Source organism: Ctenopharyngodon idella, chromosome 2, assembly GCF_019924925.1.
Source record: "Ctenopharyngodon idella isolate HZGC_01 chromosome 2, HZGC01, whole genome shotgun sequence".
Lineage (NCBI taxonomy): Eukaryota > Metazoa > Chordata > Actinopteri > Cypriniformes > Xenocyprididae > Ctenopharyngodon > Ctenopharyngodon idella.
In genome coordinates this window covers 533,089-551,718 of record NC_067221.1, presented here as the reverse complement: position 1 = coordinate 551,718, position 18,630 = coordinate 533,089, and the positions used below count along the sequence as shown (strand labels likewise).

Here is an 18,630-nt window from a genome sequence, read left to right as displayed (position 1 = left end):
GATTACAATGATAGAAATGTTCTGCACCTACCAACTGGATAGTATGCCTCTGATCCAGATCAGGACAGTCCTTCAGATGAATCTCTGCAGTCTCAATGGCACCACCAACCAACACATGAATTATGGCAGGGCTAATCCCAGGCAGCAGAGGGCCACTGAAGAAATGAGTGGCCAATCATGTGACCAGCAACAACAAATAAGTTTAAGTGCAGAATGGAATAAGGTGATCCTGTTCACCCTCAAACAGGAGTGTTACACCTGGGAAAAAAATTTCAATGGTAATCTAATAATATTCATGACATTTTTTTCATAAATTATGATATTGAACACAATTATAGAATGGATACCTAAATTGAGAGAAAAACCAGTCCTCAACTTCTCAGTAGTCACACTCAGGAGGTGTCTATTGACCCCGTCACCAATTGCAGCATCTCCTATAAAACATAAGTGACATGAGTGAAATGACTTTCTGCAAATACATATTATGAAAGAATATATTAAGAAATACTGCAACAATCTAAAATAGAAAGACAATACCTGAGAAAGGCTTGGATTTTCATAAATCAGTGGAGTAGCTCAGTTCACGCCCTGTGCCTTGTAAAAAGACAATATGGATCTTTCTTGGTCCTCAGGGATGTCTTTTAAATCCGAGTGGAAACTTGCCTGGCTCTGTTCTCTCAGCAAAATCCTGCAGAAGAATACAGACGCCATGCGTGGATCTAAAATCCTCACCCATTCTGCGATCAGGAAAAAAGAAAATATTAATCACATCAACCATTCTCTCGTGAACATGAATAAATAAGCCCCCTACATTGTTCCATTATACCTGTAAGTATAATATAATAAATGTTACACTTCATAAAAGGATACCGCTTGAATTAGCTCCTGCTTGTTCGGATGAGTCCACAGGTCCAGGACGTTCCTCTGTCTGATGGGGACTGTTACTGGTGTCATCCCTGGGACTATTTCTTTTTCCAAAAACAAAGTGACTGTCAGGTTTTGAAGTTTAATGTTGTCAAATTTAACATTTTTGGAAAGTTTTGCAAAAACGCAAGTGATGCAACCTGTCAATGCATACATTTGCATGGGTTGGGAGTAAATCAGTTGGTATCAAATGGGGCAAGTCTGTAAGTAAAACAAACATTTAAGAGATTAAAAGACCTAACATTAAAAAATGTAAGTGACAATTTTACAATATTTAGCAGTATAAAAATATGAATTACCCCAAATGACTCCTCAGTGTCTGTAACCTGAATCATCATCATCAGGAGCATCATAGGGTAGGGGATCTGTTGAAAGGTTTTCTTGAATCGGAACCACATAGAGAACATTTTTGCCATTGTTGGACGCAGATTTTAGAGTAGCCCTCTGTATCAGTTAAAATCATTGAGAGTTTTCTGCGCCCACTTCCACCTTGTTGAGTAGAATGTGAAAACAGAGTATTGTCAGTTCCAGCTCTCTTCTTTCACATTGCACAGCACATCACAAGAACCCAGCACTCAAGTTGTATTATTTACATAATTATTTTATCACCTTGACAAGTCATTTGAATTACAGTTGTGATCAAAATTATTCATATCCTTGGTATTTTTAGTTGTCTTCTGTGATGAATGAGTTTCATAATACTTTCATGTATTTATTATGTGACAAACAACTGAGAGAATAACAACGTGATATTTCAAGAAATATGACATTTCATGGGTTTTTGACAAATATTCAAAAATCACCATGTTCAGAATTATTCATGCCCTTTATATTACAATGTTTCAGTAATCAATAGAAAAGCCTTTGTTCTTAATGACGGCCTGCAAACGCTTCTTGTAGGTCTCCACAAGATTTCTACAGGTCTGCTGTGGAATGTTTCCCACTCTTCCTTCACAAAAGCCTCCAGTTGTTGGAGATTGGATGGCTTCCTAGCCCTGACCCGAATCTTCAACTCTCTCCACAAATTCTCAGTTGGGTTCGGGTCAGGGCTCTGACTTGGCCACTCCAGAAGATTTATGTTGTTGTCCCTGAACCATTGCTTGACCACTCGCACCGTATGCTTCGGGTCATTATCCTGCTGGTAGGTCCAGTTCTCTGGCAGGTTGAGCTTGCACTGTTAATAATCATGCACTGTCCGCTGTTGGCCAGAGGAGAACTGGACCCCTGACTGAGCCTGGTTTCTCACAAAGTTTTTTTTTCTCCATTTTTATCACCATGTTTATCACCTGACGTCACCTGATGGAGTTTGGGTTCCTTGGTGCTGTCGCCTTTGGCTTGCTTAGTTGGGGACACTTGACATTTGATATTCAACAATGTTTTTGATCTGCCTGCATTGACACCATTGTATGCGAACCACATACAATGGTGTCATTGGGGTATGACCCCTCGCAAAGGCCAGGCGCGCATCCCGGTGTCTCTGGGTAAGGAGTGGTGTCTTTCTGGGGCGATGTCCATGGAGACCACCTCGATGCAGAATTCGCTGAGCGGTGGATCTTGATACCGTCAAAGCAGATTTACATAGTCATACCGTTATGTCTCAATGCATTACCATATGGCAAGTTTTAGGGCTGGGTTATATGAATATATATAACGATGATACAAGAGATCCTCCAGATTTAGATCTAGCTATATTGTATTTATAGTGCTGTGTAATTGTAGAGTATACATCAGTGCCGCAGTGATTCCAGCACATGCCTATGTGTTTAAAGGCAAATAAGAGATAGAAATATTGGTCAGTATTGTTCTAAACAATAATAAGCAATTCTCAAGAAGTATTAATGAAGATATGATCAGTTATCGCAAGTGAAAAAAAACAAACAAAACCTGGTTGTCGAAAAGTTTGATGCCCGGGCACATGCTGTAGCATTTGAAAGTAAGAGATTGAAATATTGGTATGTTTTGTTTTGAGTGAGAGTAAGCAAGTATCAAAAAGTATTAATGAAGATACAATAAAAAGATATTAACATTTTTTCAAATTTAATTAGCAGTCAATTAAGCAAAGATGTTGAGGAAAAATAGGGTATGGCTTTAATTTCAAGTAGTAACATCTCTGATTTCAGACAGAATTGACACATTGTGATGTCTGTGCTATTATGAGACACCATGAAATATGAACTAAAATGGATTAAAAGTATCTGTATTTAAAAAATATATTTAGTTAGCACTTGTAGTACTATAAGTAGTATCTAAATACATTTTTTAAATACAGAGATAGTATATTAAAAGTACATTTTAGTTCATATTCATGGTGTCTCAAAATACACTTAGATGTCCTTAAGATTATCTTAAGAAGTAAGAATTTTTAGTATATTAAGTACAAAATTAGTGCACGAAAATAGAGCACTTTAAGCACATTATAGAAATGTACTTTTCTTTCACCATGGCCTCCTGAAGTGCCAGCTCCACCATGGTCCACTCCAGCTAAGTTCACCATCCAGTTTCAGTGCCTGTTTCCTTTTCCAGTTTACATCCTGCTCAGCATACTATTTGCCAGCAATAAAGAACTGTTTGTTTTATACTCACCTCGTCTGTCCTCTTCTGTGCATGACACATAACATAAATCCATGTTTGTAATAGTATCTATTCAGTGTGTTATTCAAAGTTGTGATGAATTTATGAAACGGCCTTGAGGTTTTATGCTATAGAACAAAGTTTGCTGTCATTACAGTAAATGTTCTCACTGTGCCACATGACTGAATCTATACTGTAGTTTACCTTTATGAGGGTGAGTTACAGTAATGTGGTTAGGGTTAGAATTAAGTCAATTGAAGAAGTTTACACCCCGCTACGTGCTGCTGGTCTGAGGGAAGAGGTGCTGTAGACGTCATATCTAGATGATTACAGAACGACACTTCAGAAAACGAGTCAAAACCTTCTGTGTTTCTCTGGACTCACACACAAAAATCATCTTATACACTTTAAAAAACAATGAGTTAAAAACAACCCAATCTGAGTTGGACAAAACACATTAATTTTACCCAGCAAATTTATTTAACCCATTATAATGGATTGGTTTTATTAATTCATTTTTACTGTAATACTAGCTTATTGTTTACTTTATACATGAATTAGTGCTCAGAAGATCTTGAATCTTTTGTAAAATACTCCACACAACCACTGGTTAGCATGATAACTTCCTTTATTTTCAGTGAGTATCATATTTTACACTATAGCACATTTTATAGATGTAGGCTATACAACATTGCCTACACTTAAACTCGTTTAACAAACATCAGAAGTATAAATAAAAACAGTAATTCAAGTGTAATCGACTAGTCTCTGTTATCCCGTTTCCAGAGAAGAACTCATGTTTAACAACATATTTAACATCCAAACTGTTTAATTTTACCATCTTTAGGAATAAAATAATTAATTTCATGCAAAGCATCATGTGTTTCCATCACACAAAAAAACTAATGCAACACTCGCTTAACGATTACGTTGCTTTGCATTAAATAAAATGATTTCCAGCACAGTAACAATTTTACAGATAAAATAAAATGTACACAAACCTGTATTTTACTGAAGAAATGCACCTGAGAATCTTTCTCCTGAAGAGGATGTGAAAAGCCCACGATAAATAACTCAACCGCTGGGTTAAATCTGACCCAGGAGCTGAGAAACACAGTAACTACCCAAACACTGAAAAAATAAATAAAATAAAGCATCTGAAGCAACTTAAAACACATTTTGAAAATGTTGAAACATTCTTTCAGTCTGAGGCTTTGAGATGAAGATGAGCTGGAGTCTTTGGATTGTGGGGGTCCAGTTTATTTCTCTGGAGCTGTAAGCATTTATGAAGTCAGAGTGTAAGACACTAGTGTTCTCTCTTCTGTTCGGTGTATTCCAGCCTTCAGCAGACTGTAGAAACACTGCGCCGATTGTCTCTGACTGTGGGCAGATCTGGTGTGAACACTGGGGTTCAGAGCTTTAACAGAGCCGGACTCATTCGCCCCTGACAGAGATATTTTATACATCAATCCTTCTGTGTAGGATACCCAGGTCTGAACAGCATCTGAAACCTTTTCATTTTAACAGAAGTTTCTCGTTCAAAGTGCCACAGGAAGTCTGACTTCACTTCACATTTTCTTCTGTTGAAAATACTTCATTCCTTCTGTTTTCATTTCATCAGGCTGATTTGTGAATTTATGCAGATGCTTCTTAATATCAGTCATCATTAGAACAGAACAAACTTTACACAGAGAAAACTCACATAAACAACACAAAATGATGCTCCTCTTGATGAAAGTAACATCACAATATTTATTTTCCTTGAGAGGTGCATCAGTTTTTGGTCAAGATCTTGTACTGACAATGTCATAAAGTCTCCTCCAGCACACCCTGAACACGACACTGAGGTTCAGCACCCTGTGCCTGTTAGTGCTCTACGACTGTGGATTCCTCTGTCATCATTTACTTCCAAACCTGTATGAATTTCTTTGTTCTGCTGAACACAAAAGAAGATATTTGGAAGAATGTTTGTAACCAAGCAGATCTCGGCCCCCATTGACTATCATAGTAGGGAAAAAATACTGTGGTACTCAATATTGGGCGAGATCTGCTTGGTTACAAACATTCTATCCATTGAGCTATCCATTTAATAAAGACTGCATTTATTTATTTTTTTAAGATTTATTGGTCATTGACTCCTAAGCAGATACAATCTGGCATATTTTATGGGTGTTGCCCATGACTTATTATGCCTAAATCTTGTGTGCACAAAGTCCAAACTTTTCAAGTTCATACAAGCTTAGATTAATTTATCTACAAAGCTCAGAATGTTAACGGCAAATTCTGAACTGTCAGCCATTTCAACTGAAAGATGAAGGCTATAATACTAATGTTGTCCACTAGTTGTCCATTTTTTTCCAGTGTTGGTGGGCATCTCTTCCAGTCGAACGATTTCCTCTGGAACTTAATGACGAATGTGGAAGCGCAGTATATAGAGCAAAACAAAACACCAGTCATGAATTACAAGTCTAAAACAAGAGGATTTTTAAAGAGAAATCAGTATAAGAAAAAACAAGCTTAAGTTTGTCGAGTCATGTGTCGGGTCAGCGGTCACGTTTCCCGTTGAACTCAACTCGCATACGAACGTTTGCCCGAAGCCAGTTATTATAGTTTATAAAGTTTTAAATATGGATATTTTTCTTTAAAAACCCCATTCAGAAGGTCTTTATTAACCCCCTGCAGTCGTATGGATTACTTTTATGATGGATGGATGTGCTTTTTTGGGTTTCAAAATCTGGAGCCCCATTCACTCCCATTATAAAGCTTGGAAGAGCCAGAATATTGTTTTAATTTAACTCCAATTGTGTAGGATAGGTGTGTGTTTGATTTTGGACTTAAAACTTTTAAGCTGTAGAAACAAGAAACTGATCTTGTAACATACATGTAACTTTATTCATTTAAAAGTGTTGTTACTCCTGAACATTAAAAAAAGCAACAGACACGTTTAATTATTTGTTAAAACTCTGAACTAACACATTCATGTTGCTACATGACGCTCACAGAGACAAATAACCCAAGAAAATAATACAAATAATATTAAATAATACAAACTCACTCGCAGAAACTCAGACTTCACAGTTCTTGAACACTGATGATGACAGGACAACGAAAGGCAGAAAACTCAAAAAGTACAGAGATCCAACAAAGACATAATTAATGGACAACAGGTGGATAACAATCAATGGAACAGACTGGAAGCTAGGTCGAACGGAAGACAGTGGAAAACACACATTACCCACGTCCCCCACACTGCAGGCAATGACACTATTAGAAGAAATTGAACACATTTGCTCCTGAGGCTTGAGCTTGGAGCATGAATCTTTCTAGCGACCTGTATTTAGTATGCTTGAATGATTTTAAATGTCTTTGAAGATCAGAATTCGTTAAGAAACTTTTATCGCATGGAGCGCAGTGATACGGCTTCACTTCGATGTGAACTTTTTCATGCATTTTCAGGTGTGACACCTGACTAAAAGCTTTTCCACACTGAAGACAGATGAACGGCTTCACACTGGAGTGAGTTTTTAAGTGAAGATTAAAGTTGTGTTTCAGTGTAAAACTCTTCCCGCACTGAGTGCACGTAAACGGTTTTTCTTCAGAGTGAGTTCTCATGTGCATCCCAAGGCTTCCTTTCTGTCTGTAGCTCTTCCCACATTGACTGCATGTGTAAGGCTTCTCTCCAGTGTGGATTCTGATGTGTTCTGTAAGGCTTCCGCTCTGTTTAAACCCTCGTCCACAGTGACTGCATGTGAAAGGTCTTTCTCCAGTGTGAATCCTTGTGTGATCCTTCAGGCTTCCTTTACATGTGAAACTCTTTCCACACAGACGGCAGGTGCATGATGACCTTTTAGCGTTCGTTCTTTGAGTTCTTTTCTGTGACACATTCTTAGTCTTTGAGCAGCTAGAAGATTTTGCTCTAGTTGTGACATTCTGAGATTTCTGATGTTCTTCCTCTTCACTCAGTTCTTCACTTTCCTCTTCACTAAATTCTTCACTTTCTTCACTTTCTTCACTCATTTCCTCACTCGGTTCTTCACTTTCTTCACTCAATTCTTCTCCTCCCTTTTCACTCGGTTCTTCACTTTCCTCTTCCACTTTCATCGGATCTGAAAGGAAGAAATTAAATTTACTCTCTCAAAAATCAATTCAACTGGAAATTGAAATAAAGATTAAATAAGTGACCCAAACTGCAGTTTGAGAATTAACTTTCTTTTGACTATAAATCTTAGGTGCGCTGTGGTAGACATGCAGAAAGTATCACATCATGATTTGTGAATTCAGGAGACGCAGTCCTCCAGTCTGAAACCAATTTATTTTTTATAATGACTCTTAAATTTATAACATGTATAGCTCCAAAAGTTGGTCAGTTAGAAGACTGAAACCAGTGTCACCTTGATCTGCTAGATTTGTGAATTTTTCCCAGCAAGATTTTTGAAAAAGATTTTGAAAAAAAAAAAAAAAAAACCTTGTCCATCAGTCAAGAATCTGGAAAATAAACATTTTTCATTTTTAACGTCTATTTCCAGTAAACTGCATTAATACAAAATTACTTGTTTCAGATCAAGTCTGATGTCCGGAAACTTTCACAGTGCAGTTTCAGTCGATGAACCCTTCTATGAGTCGTCACGGGTGTGTGTGAACAGACAAATGAATAAAGTTCCAACACAAATTTAATAGTAATCCACAATTAAACAATCCAAAAGGTAGCAGCAACACACTATAAACATAAGTGACCGGACCTCGAACAGAGGACAAGGAGCAACTTAAGTACAAAAAAATAGAATGAAATAATGATGAACACCTGTGCTGATTTAATGAATTACAATGACAACTAAAGAGAGGCGGGAAAAATAGAACAAAGGACAACAGAAACTAACTAAACATAATTGTGACACAGTTGTAGTACTTCACTATTCAGATTTATGAACAGTTCCACATATCAGAAAAGAGAAGTCAGGCGCTCAAGGAAGGGTTAACTGACCGAAACTGTAGTGTGAAAGATGTCAAAACACACAGTTCTGTCAGGATCACTATCGTCAAATATGACAGACGATTAGCACACAGTTTGCAGTGGTTGTCAAACCTGTCCTGGAGTACCACCAGCCCTGCACATCTTATTCGCCATGTAATGAGCTTGTCAGCAACACGACAAAGCCGCTGATAATACTGATGGACCTTATATAGGGACGCTGTGATAGGCGTCGTATTCTTATAGGCAGATTTGGATCAGCTGATGCAAGCTTGACTGACGTGAGCTGCCAGAACTGATGCTACACTTGTTCAGTGAAGTTAAGAGGCTTGAAGCAGCGCTGCACAGACCGATCGGCGGCTGACTTGAAGCAGTGCATGCCGGTTAAGAATTTTGTCCTACTTGAGACAGTCCTACGCCATGTGACTGTGACGTATGGCATCAAAGTACCGCGAGAGCGATTCGAGAGCAGCCGGCTGGTTCATTTTGCGCAGTATCTCAAGAGCGGCTGCACGAGCTCTGATGACGACACAGCTGTTTCACGATTGGCCGGATTCACCGCATGACAACGATCACGTGTGTTTCGTGTTTATTCTGAAAACTTCAGTTCCACTGTATTGCTCACAAATCTGTATTTTTATAACAGTTAAAGCTCTTTCATGTAGTCGCGATGTTATATTGTGTCATGTTTATCAAAATGAAACTGATAAAAAAAAAACGTAGACCCTATTGGTATTTATATAAAATATTCTTATGTTGAACTTTATTCTTGTAAGAACAGACGCTGTAAGCAGGACATAAAGTATTGAATGAAAATGTCTCTGAAACATCAGATATACTCTCGCCGATCGGTTACATCCAGCCACAGCTATTTTTAATCTTATAAACTGATTTATCTAATTGTTTGGATCGTCTTGTCATTATTGCACAAGAAAAAAGGGACAGAGCTGTGAAAAATAGGCGATTGTGAAAGTTTTCATTTTGTATTGACTCGGTCTAGTGTTTATTGGAAGCAGATGAGAAACATGAGCATTATTTCGGAGAATCGCGTCAGCTGAATTCACAAATCATGAAGAATCACATGCGATATTATTTACATTTCATCACAGCGCAGATTTAAAGCCAACAGAAATCTGTATATCAAACAATATATATATATATATATATCAGTAACAATATTCTGTGTGTGTCTTTTGTCTCCAAAAACAGAACGCAGTTGTTAGAGGATGTTGATTTAAATCACACGTGGACATTCTGCTATTGTTTATACGACCGATATGTGTTTCTTTCTGTTTTAACACACTCACGATCACATCCACACCAGCTCCAGTCACTGTAAGCGTTCAGAATGATCACCAACCTCTGTGTTCCTCAGTTTCTTCCTCTTTTACTCTGCAGGAATCCCACATGTCTTCTCTCTCCTCTTTAACAAACTCCATTTCAGCAGCTTCTTCTCAGTCTGACTCTGAGTGTTCATTGATGATGGTCAGTGGGAGGAGCTCAGCTGAACCTCTGGTGTGTGAATGGACACTGTGGGGGAGGACACCATCAATGACCAGGACTAGTGTAATGGACAGAGGTGTTTTTTCATAATCTTCATTATTTCAACATAAAAATGAGTTTGACTATAATGTACTGGACTGTTTTAGTGCCTACAACACAAGTGAATACGGTTAATTTGTACTCAATTGTATTTGAGATAGTAGTGAATTAGATCATGGAATTCTGAGTGAATTTGACCATTTTTTATCCTCACCTCCACAGGCATATTAAAGAGGCTCACACTATAGCTGAAGTTATAACTAAGTTCAGCTTGCCCATTTCTTGCTTCTGGTCCTCAAAACCCCCAATAGTTTGGGGGTTCATGGATGAGACATATAAATATAACTACATGCTGTAGTTCAAAGATTATTCAATCTTCATTGAATTTTATAGCCTATAATCAGTGAAATCTTCAACAATTCTGAGTTTGTCTGTTTCGAAACCTTGAAACTGAAAAAAGTAAACACTGAATGTTTAACTTTCTATGTTGGTTATCAAAATAATCATTTGCATCCTAAATTAAACAAAGGAAAACATGTCTTCTCTTCTGTGAACAAGGGCGGAAGTCAACAGCACATGTCAGAATGTAAAATTAGTTATTTTATGCATTTAAATATATTTTTGTTTGTATACTTTACAAATTGACCCAAAATTAGCACCTATCTTTTAGTACAAATGCACAGTGCTCACATTTATTTGTGCATTAAAAAATTACAAATCAGCATGTTTTACTGACATATAGCCTAACAACATCTCAACTGACCGCAGATACTGAATAAGGACAAGGCGTTTCTCTCAGCATCTGACAGAAGCGTCACCGGCTTTCACGCACATCTTTCAAAATAAAAGTGGAATCAGAAAAAACTGAATTACATTCTTTGTTGTTTCTTTGACTGCACACAATGCGATCCACTCAAAACGGTCTTGTTGATAACACTGACATAGGCTCTATCTTCTGTTCTTCGTTCACTGTTGTTCTGCTGAAGGCTCTGCACCACCCTTTCCGTGCCCGTTTGACTTGCATCTGACACTGAGGCAAAGTTGGAGTGCACGTCTGAAAAGTCTCCCATTTCTGTGGTCTTAAAGAGACGATTCTGCGTTTAAATAAACACAATTTTTGTCAAAAAAAGAAGACAGAAACAGCAGTTTCTCCACCTATGGTAACGGAGGTCATTTGGCAGAGAGTTGTGCAGGTAAACCTCACTCCCCGACCTCAGAGCTGCACTAGAGACTAACACTAGAGAGTGCGGTCTTTAGCCTCCTTGTTAGTGTGCCTGCCTCCCTTGCCGGTGACCAGGGTTAGAGTCCTGCTCGGAGATTAGGGCTACGTCACATTAATGGAAAGTGTTCATTAACGACTGCGCTGTAAATGATTACTTCTAGATTTTTACAGAACGACACTTCAGAAAGTGAGTCAAAACCTTATGGCTGATTCTCTGGGGACTCACACAAAAATCATATACTGATGTAGTTCATTTAAGTTTACTCAAATTTGTGATTAATTTTCTTGTTTATTCCTTGACTTATTTTCAGCAGTTTTTCATTGAACTCATTCCAAACCGTTCTCACATGACCACAGCGACAGAAGCTCATAAACTGAGGAGTAGATGTGAAGCCTGAGGCGCACAGATGTGACCGGATATGGGAGGTCAAAGGTCAGCATGGGAACTCAGAATGTGAGAGGTCAAAGGTCAGCAGGGGAGGGGGAGTTGAGGTCATAAGGCGAGCTGAGCTTGGGTGATCAATGTCAAAGGTCACCATCAATCAATCTTTTTCCATGTGGTCAGTCATATTTATACTCATAAATCTTCTGGACAGATCAATCCTCTTCAGCGGCGTGTCTCTATCAGTCTTCATCAGTTCAGCTACTAGTCAGTCAGATTATGCACAAGTCTGTCATTCTTTAATGTGGAGTAGCAAACCATACTAGTTCAAGTATACATCTATTAGTTTCAGTGTGTACTACATTAAAGTCAGGATGAAACAGAAGTCACGCTAGTCTGTTCTTCTCTATTGTGTCGTATATCTGAGAGAAACGCTTCTCAAACAAGAACAAATGTAGGGCGGGGCTTGATTTTGTCAACTTTGTCCGTGGGGAATTGATTGGATGGTTGTGGTTTGCTATTGGTGGATCTCATGTGAGTGACAGGTTGCTCCGCCCTCATCATCAGAGAAGAGATGAAGCTGCAATCATAAGCTCATCTAATAAGCATCTGTTGGTGTCAGCTGTGAAGAGCACAAACACACTCCTGCGCCTCGCCTCTCTCGTGTGTTGGTCATTTAATGAGTTTAAGTGAAGAATCATGTTTGCTGAGGGAGTGTTTGAGCAGGAGAGCGGCTGGTGAGATGTGTGAGGATCTCAGCAGGACTCTGAATGACTGCAGGCATTAACACCTCTTCAACAAGAGACACAGAAAGAGCTTATGGAAATCAGGCTCTCAGATGAAGATCAGCTGGAGTCTTTGGATTGTGGGATCCACTGAGCCACCGTACCCCTCTTATCCTCATCAGTTATGTGTTTTTATTTGCACCAGAAAATGCAATTTAATGCCACAGTTTAATGGGTAAATTAATTTATCACAGAGAAATTCAACACACACACACACACACTCACACTTTTAGGCTTTTATTTGTGCATGTAACATGACACTATCAATGGAGTGTGTGTTGGCTGTTTCGTCCGACGAAGCTTCTTTCACAGGGTTTTGGCTGCTTTATTTTTTACTAAACAAGATGGCACTGTTTTCGACACGCTCGAGGCTTTAAATCTTTTCTTGGAACAATCAGGGAAAGCCTCAGTTCTTCATGAGGCTTCATTCACCAGCTGCTGTTCTGCTTGTTTCAGCTCAAACTGCTCCCTCTGGAGTCAAAGGAGGGGAGAAGGAAATACAAATAAACAAATATATATATATATATGCTACAAATAAAAATATTTCACCGCTGTCGGGCCGAAACCTTGTATCTCTATATTTCGTCATTTTTGTTTTATAAAATTAATGCTATTGGTGTCCTTTACGTCTGTATGTGGGTTTTACAAATAAAAAGCATTTGAAAGAAACTGTGACTAAACTCCATTGGCTCCTCAAACTGTCAGTCAAACCTCATAACTCCACCCACCTCCATTTAGAATGAGCTGAACACAGTTTGGAGATCTCTGCTTGTTTGCAGTTCAAGGGTAAATGTAAAATGGTTAGTTCCTGTCCTTGATTCTGATTGGTCAATAGCTGTTTTATTCACGATAAAACACGGCTATGACTGCTTCACCCAACGGTTATGTGTATCACTACACAACACCCTTAGCAACCACCCTTAGCAACATAAACTGTATGTTCTCAGTTGATATTGTTCATTGAATCTTACAGTATTATGTAGAAGAGTGAGAAAGAGATTGAGTGAGCGAGTTTATACCTGCATTCAGATTTAGTATTTTCCTTCAGGTCAGTCCTATATTCATAATAAAAAATCTGTTTAAATGTCTGATGTATCATTTCGTCCTTTTAACAGTTAAGGGGTTTTCATGTGACTAACAGCGCTAGTCAAAGTATTTGTCAGTTGCGTCTTGTTCTGCTTTCAAAACAATTCAGTCTTTTCAATATAAAAGTCTTCACTACTGACTGACACACTCATAAAGACAGTCTTTGCCGCCATCTAATGGAGTAATAATGTAACTTCTGTTGCTGTTCACGGTCAGGGACTATTTTTTCCGGCGGAAGGAAGGCTTTTAGTGAAAGTTTACTTCATGAAAGTTTCATTTATACACATATATTTTTGGCTTTAGTATTTGTATTGTGTGGTAACCGTTTTATAAAAGCAATAAGGTACTTGAGGCTGTGCAGTATCTTAAATAAGTCACGGCTGAAGGGGTTGCAGGCACTGACTTATTCACGATACAGCACAGCCTCTCGTACCTTATTGCTTACATAAAGAACTGATGTTTGAATAAGTACAGCGTTTTCTTTTCTCAGGAAACGCTATGTTCATAAAGGCTGACATTTTTTGTATTTGAAGAGCAGAGAATAGTCTTAAGGCCCGTTCACACCAAGAACGATAACTATATTTGCGTCCACACCAACGAACGTCATTCAACATGTTTTTGCTGTTCTTTTTACATTTACATGCTTTAACCAGCAGATGTCCTCAGCGTGCTGTGATTCCAGTGAATAGCTAGTGTAATCGATCTAATCTAACAGTGAATTTAGCTGATGAAGTCAATATAGTGGAATAAAAACAACACCTGGTCTTTTTCACTGCAGTTTCAAAAGAAGACAATGTTGTGGAAACTAGCGCTGATACCTGAGGTAATTTAATGTTACACTGTTTGCTAGCCTGGAATAATGATCTCATCGTTAATACTTTTAATCATTTATTCCAAGGGTATGACTGATTGTTTTCCACATGTCCATTTTCTTTAAAGTATCCTTGAAAAGGGGGCTTGACTTGTCAAACAGTGGTGCCAGACTGAAATGTCTGATTTAGTGTATTGGCAATGAGATTTTGAGTTATTGAGCTGTATGGATACTAATTTTTCAGTTATTTTACCAAGAAGATTAGAGATTGGTCTGTAGTTACTGAGCACAGAAGAATCAAGATTACTGCTTCAGCCTAACAATTGCAGTTTTAACAATTTGAGTGAAAACTCCTTGCTGTAGGGACTGATTAATGATATTCAGGACGTCTGGTAATAAGCAGTTCATGACTGTTTTGAGAAGTGTAGTGGGTCTAGAGCGCAGATAGAGGAACTCATGTGTGAGATGACCAGTGTGAGTGTACTGGAGCTGACATCAAGTGACCAGCAGGATTTCATTACCTGAAGATGGATCTTCTCAGGAAAACCATCTGCCATCTTTCTTTCCATCTTGATCTGTGGTTTGATCTTCTCCACTTACAGTTCAGATCAGCTGTTATTAGTCAAACAAACACAGACAGAAACAGATACAGGAGAACTGGAGCTCTTTAATTATATTAATGATAGAAAAGAGAGAATACAGGACAGTCTCTGACTCGATATGATACAGTCAGCTATATGAAACACTTCTATAAACACAACAATATTACTAATAACTACTGGATAATATTTTATATAAACTTAGTACACTTCTGATATACTTCATGCACTTGAAATCAAGTGTTTTTAGGGATCGTTCACCCAAAACTGTCCACTGACTTACAATATATGGACTAAAAAATCTCAAAATGTTGTCTTTTATATTCCACAGAAGAAAGAAAAGTTATTCTTTTGATCAACATGAGGACAAGTAAATTGTCATTTTTCATTTTTGAGTGAACTATCTTTTTAATAGCATGAATAGTAATTATTTGCATATGATAAATGTACATGCATTATGAACATTAGCTGACAAGCAGGAATATGACATTAAACTACTTGATGTTCAAGTCAAGTCAAGTTTATTTTTAAAGCACATTTAAAAACAACAAATGTTGAACCAAAGTGCTGTACAATTTGAGAAAAAGAAAGGACACAGACAGTAACAGAAACAAGAGAAAGAGAGAGAGAAAAAAAGCCTTAAAATCAACAAGTCATACTAATACAGATTGGATTTCTACAATAAAAATAAAACCCTTTATCTCTCAAGCAACACCATAGGCTAGGGAGAAAAGATGTGTCTTCAACCTAGATTTGAATGTGGATAATGTGGTAGAGGATCTGACAGAGAAAAGAAGTGCATTCCACAGTTTGGGGGCTGAAGTTACAAATGCCTGTTCGCCCTTGGTTTCTTTAGATGGGAATGAGGAACAGAGAGAAGCAACTGGTTTGATGAGCAAAGAGATCTCACTGCAGAATATGGTTGAATGAGATTGACAATATACTGTGGTGCTAGACCATGCAATTCTTGGTAAATATAGAGTAAAACCTTAAATTCGACTCTGTATTCAACTGGTAACCAGTGCAAGGAAGCGAGAACAGGTGCGATGTGGTCTCTCTTCCCTGCTCCCGCTAGGAGTCTAGCCGCTGTATTTTGAACTAATTGCAAGTGATGGAGAGTGGATTTAGGCAAACCTACATATAAGGAATTGCAATAGTCCAATCGTGAAGTGATAAGTGCATAATAACGGCACTTATCTGCTTATCGAATAGTAGGTCAGAATCAAAAATGACACCCAGATTTTTGACTCTGTCGTGCAAGGTTAAAGACTGAGTATCTAACTGATTTACAATATTAGTACACAATGAAGAGCCGAAAACAATTGTCTCAGTTTTATCCCCATTTAGCTTGAGAAAGTTTTCAGACATCCACAACTTTACTTCCTCAAGGCAGGAGGTGAGATTGTTTAAGGAGCTACCATCGTTAGGCTTGACAGGAAGATAAGTGGTGTATCGTCTGCATAACTGTGATAAGAGACGCCATACTTCTGAAAGATAGAGCCTAGAGGAAGCATATAAAGAGAGAAAAGCAAGGGACTCAAAATGGAGCCTTGTGGGACGCCCCATGTAATCGGTGTTGAGGATGAGTTGTGATTACCAATGCTGACAGAAAAGGTTCGCCGATTGAGATACGAGAAAAACGGCAACCCTCTGGATACCAACCACTCTCTCAAGATGAGTTAACAAAATTAAATGATCTATCGTGTCAAATGCCGTGCTGAGATCTAAAAGAATTAAAATAGCACCATCACCAGTGTCCAAGGAACACAGAATATCGTTGGTCACCTTTAGCAAAGCAGTCTCAGTACTGTGAAGTGACCTAAAGCCTGATTGAAATGTATCGAATATACTAAAAGTGGTCAAATAAGAATAGAGCTGTAAATAAACCATCTTTTCTAGAATTTTTGATAGAAATGGTAACTTTGAAATAGGCCTATATTTATTTACATCATCTGGGTCAAGATGAGTTTTTTTTTCAAGAGAGGCTGTACCACAGCATGTTTGAAGCTCGCAGGGACCATTTCATTCACCAGAGAGCTGCTTATTATGGCCAAAATGATGGGGGCAACAGACCTAAGAACAGTTTTAAGAAAACGCGATGGTATGGCATCCATAGGACAGTTTGTAGGTTTCAATGATGAAACTATGTCTGCCAATTGAGAGAGACGGGATCAAAATGCCTGAAAGAGCTTAGAGGCAACGCAGGTTCAGAAGGAGTCACAGCTGGGGCCACAATTTGTGTTCTAATATCCTGAATTTTATCAACAAAATATTCAAGGAACTTTTTGCATGTCCCAGGGGTTGCAGTAGGATGGCCAACCATTGCAGGGTTCATAACAGTATCTATTGTATTAAAAATTACCTTGGGTCTATGGGCATTTTTAGCAGTTATTTCTGAGAGGTAATTAGATTTTGCAGTCCTGACAGTGACTTGATATTGTTTTAAGTTTATCTTTCTTGCACTTGCATTCTGCTTTCCTACATTTCTGCCTAATGGAACGGGTATGATCATTAATCCAGGGCTGGGTGTTTGACTTGTTTTTATACCTCAGCGATTTGAGAGGGGCTACCTGGTCTAGGATGTCAGTACAAGTAGTATTAAAGATTTCTATCAACTGTGCGGTGTCTGCAGTACTAGTTATAACTTCTGTGATTTGAGACTGATAAGTAGAAGCATATATCTCATCAAACTGCATGACAGTGGAGGAATGAAAAGCACGGGTAAGGTGCCGGCACACAGGGGCTGAAAGGGTGGTATGTAGCTGCAGAGATTGAAATAAAACGAAACTATGGTCAGAGATCCCAGATTCTAATACCTCAAGATTAGTTACATCAAAACCAGAGGTTAGTACAAGATCAAGAGTATGGCCTTTTATATGAGTAGACGGTGTCAGATTAAACGAGAATTCAACTTGAGAATTCAACAATAAATTCCTTATTATATTTAGGCGGTCTGTAAATGAGCACAGAACACAGGGCATGTTAGATTGATCTTCATTAGCTGCACTTCAGAACTTGAAAAACCATCAACCAGCAAAAGTTTGCAATGATATTGATTTCTGTACACAGTAGCTAGATCGCCACCGCGGCCAACAGATCTTGGGGAATTTTTAAAGGTGCAGTTAGCCGGAGTCAGTTCTCCCAGAGGAATGACATCCCCTCTGGTTAAGCACGTTTCTGTCAGAAATAGAAAGTCCAAGTTCTTGGAGCTAAAAAAGTCATTCAATATAAAAGATTTGTTAGAAAGAGACCTGGCATTAAGTAGTGCCATATTAATAGGAGAGGAGGCCAGAGTTTCAGATGAAGCTGATAAAGTTTTTATAGATAAGTATTCCAACGAGCGAATATGGTCCTTGTTGTTACCGCCCCCCATGGCCATCGATCTCTTGGCACGACGACGAGTAGTTGACCAGAATGATGTAATACTGCTGTTGGATTCATGGCAAGTGTAAGACTTCTCATAGGTACGACGGGACCCCCGATGAATATAACGAGGGCGGCGTACAATTCCTAGAGCAGCACAAAGTTCGTAGGTTTCCGCAGGAAAACGGGAGGTTGAATTTAAACTCAGCAGTTCCAAAGTTGTATAAGAATGCTTCCTATTAGTGCCGATGCACATCAGAGCAGATGAGTAGTGTGAGTTTAGCCTTATGAACGGCAAAACTGCTAAAACGGCAATGAAATGAAAAAGCAGCCAAAAACAACCCATTTACACAGCCTGTTAAACACTGCGACACCA

General features: G+C 38.4%; 1 protein-coding gene across 3 annotated transcripts; it reads right to left on the bottom strand.

Moving 5' to 3' along the window:
- Positions 1–6,365: 6,365 nt before the first annotated feature.
- On the bottom strand, positions 6,366–10,017 carry LOC127505063 (gastrula zinc finger protein XlCGF7.1-like). Of its 3 annotated transcripts, none has more exons than XM_051880332.1 (2): positions 9,825–10,017; positions 6,366–7,601 (listed from the first exon to the last, which is right to left on the bottom strand). In XM_051880332.1, the coding sequence occupies exons 1-2, from the start codon at positions 9,901–9,903 to the stop codon at positions 6,763–6,765; spliced, it is 918 nt and encodes a 305-aa protein (XP_051736292.1). In that variant the 5' UTR covers positions 9,904–10,017; the 3' UTR covers positions 6,366–6,762. The 3 variants fall into 3 exon arrangements, with proteins under 3 accessions (XP_051736292.1, XP_051736311.1, XP_051736301.1); XM_051880351.1 differs by having other exon boundaries at positions 9,772–9,868; XM_051880341.1 differs by lacking the exon at positions 9,825–10,017 and adding an exon at positions 8,579–8,827.
- Between the last annotated feature and the right edge of the window lie 8,613 nt (positions 10,018–18,630).

What these genes read in the sequence shown, in the direction of transcription:
- LOC127505063 (XM_051880332.1), bottom strand. Translation starts at nt 9,903, where the DNA reads ATGGAGTTTGTTAAAGAGGAGAGAGAAGACATGTGGGATTCCTGCAGA. An exon ending in AGAAACTGAGGAACACAGAG is followed by an intron (nt 7,602 to 9,824) that starts GTTGGTGATCAT and finishes TCTTCCTTTCAG; the next exon opens with ATCCGATGAAAGTGGAAGAG.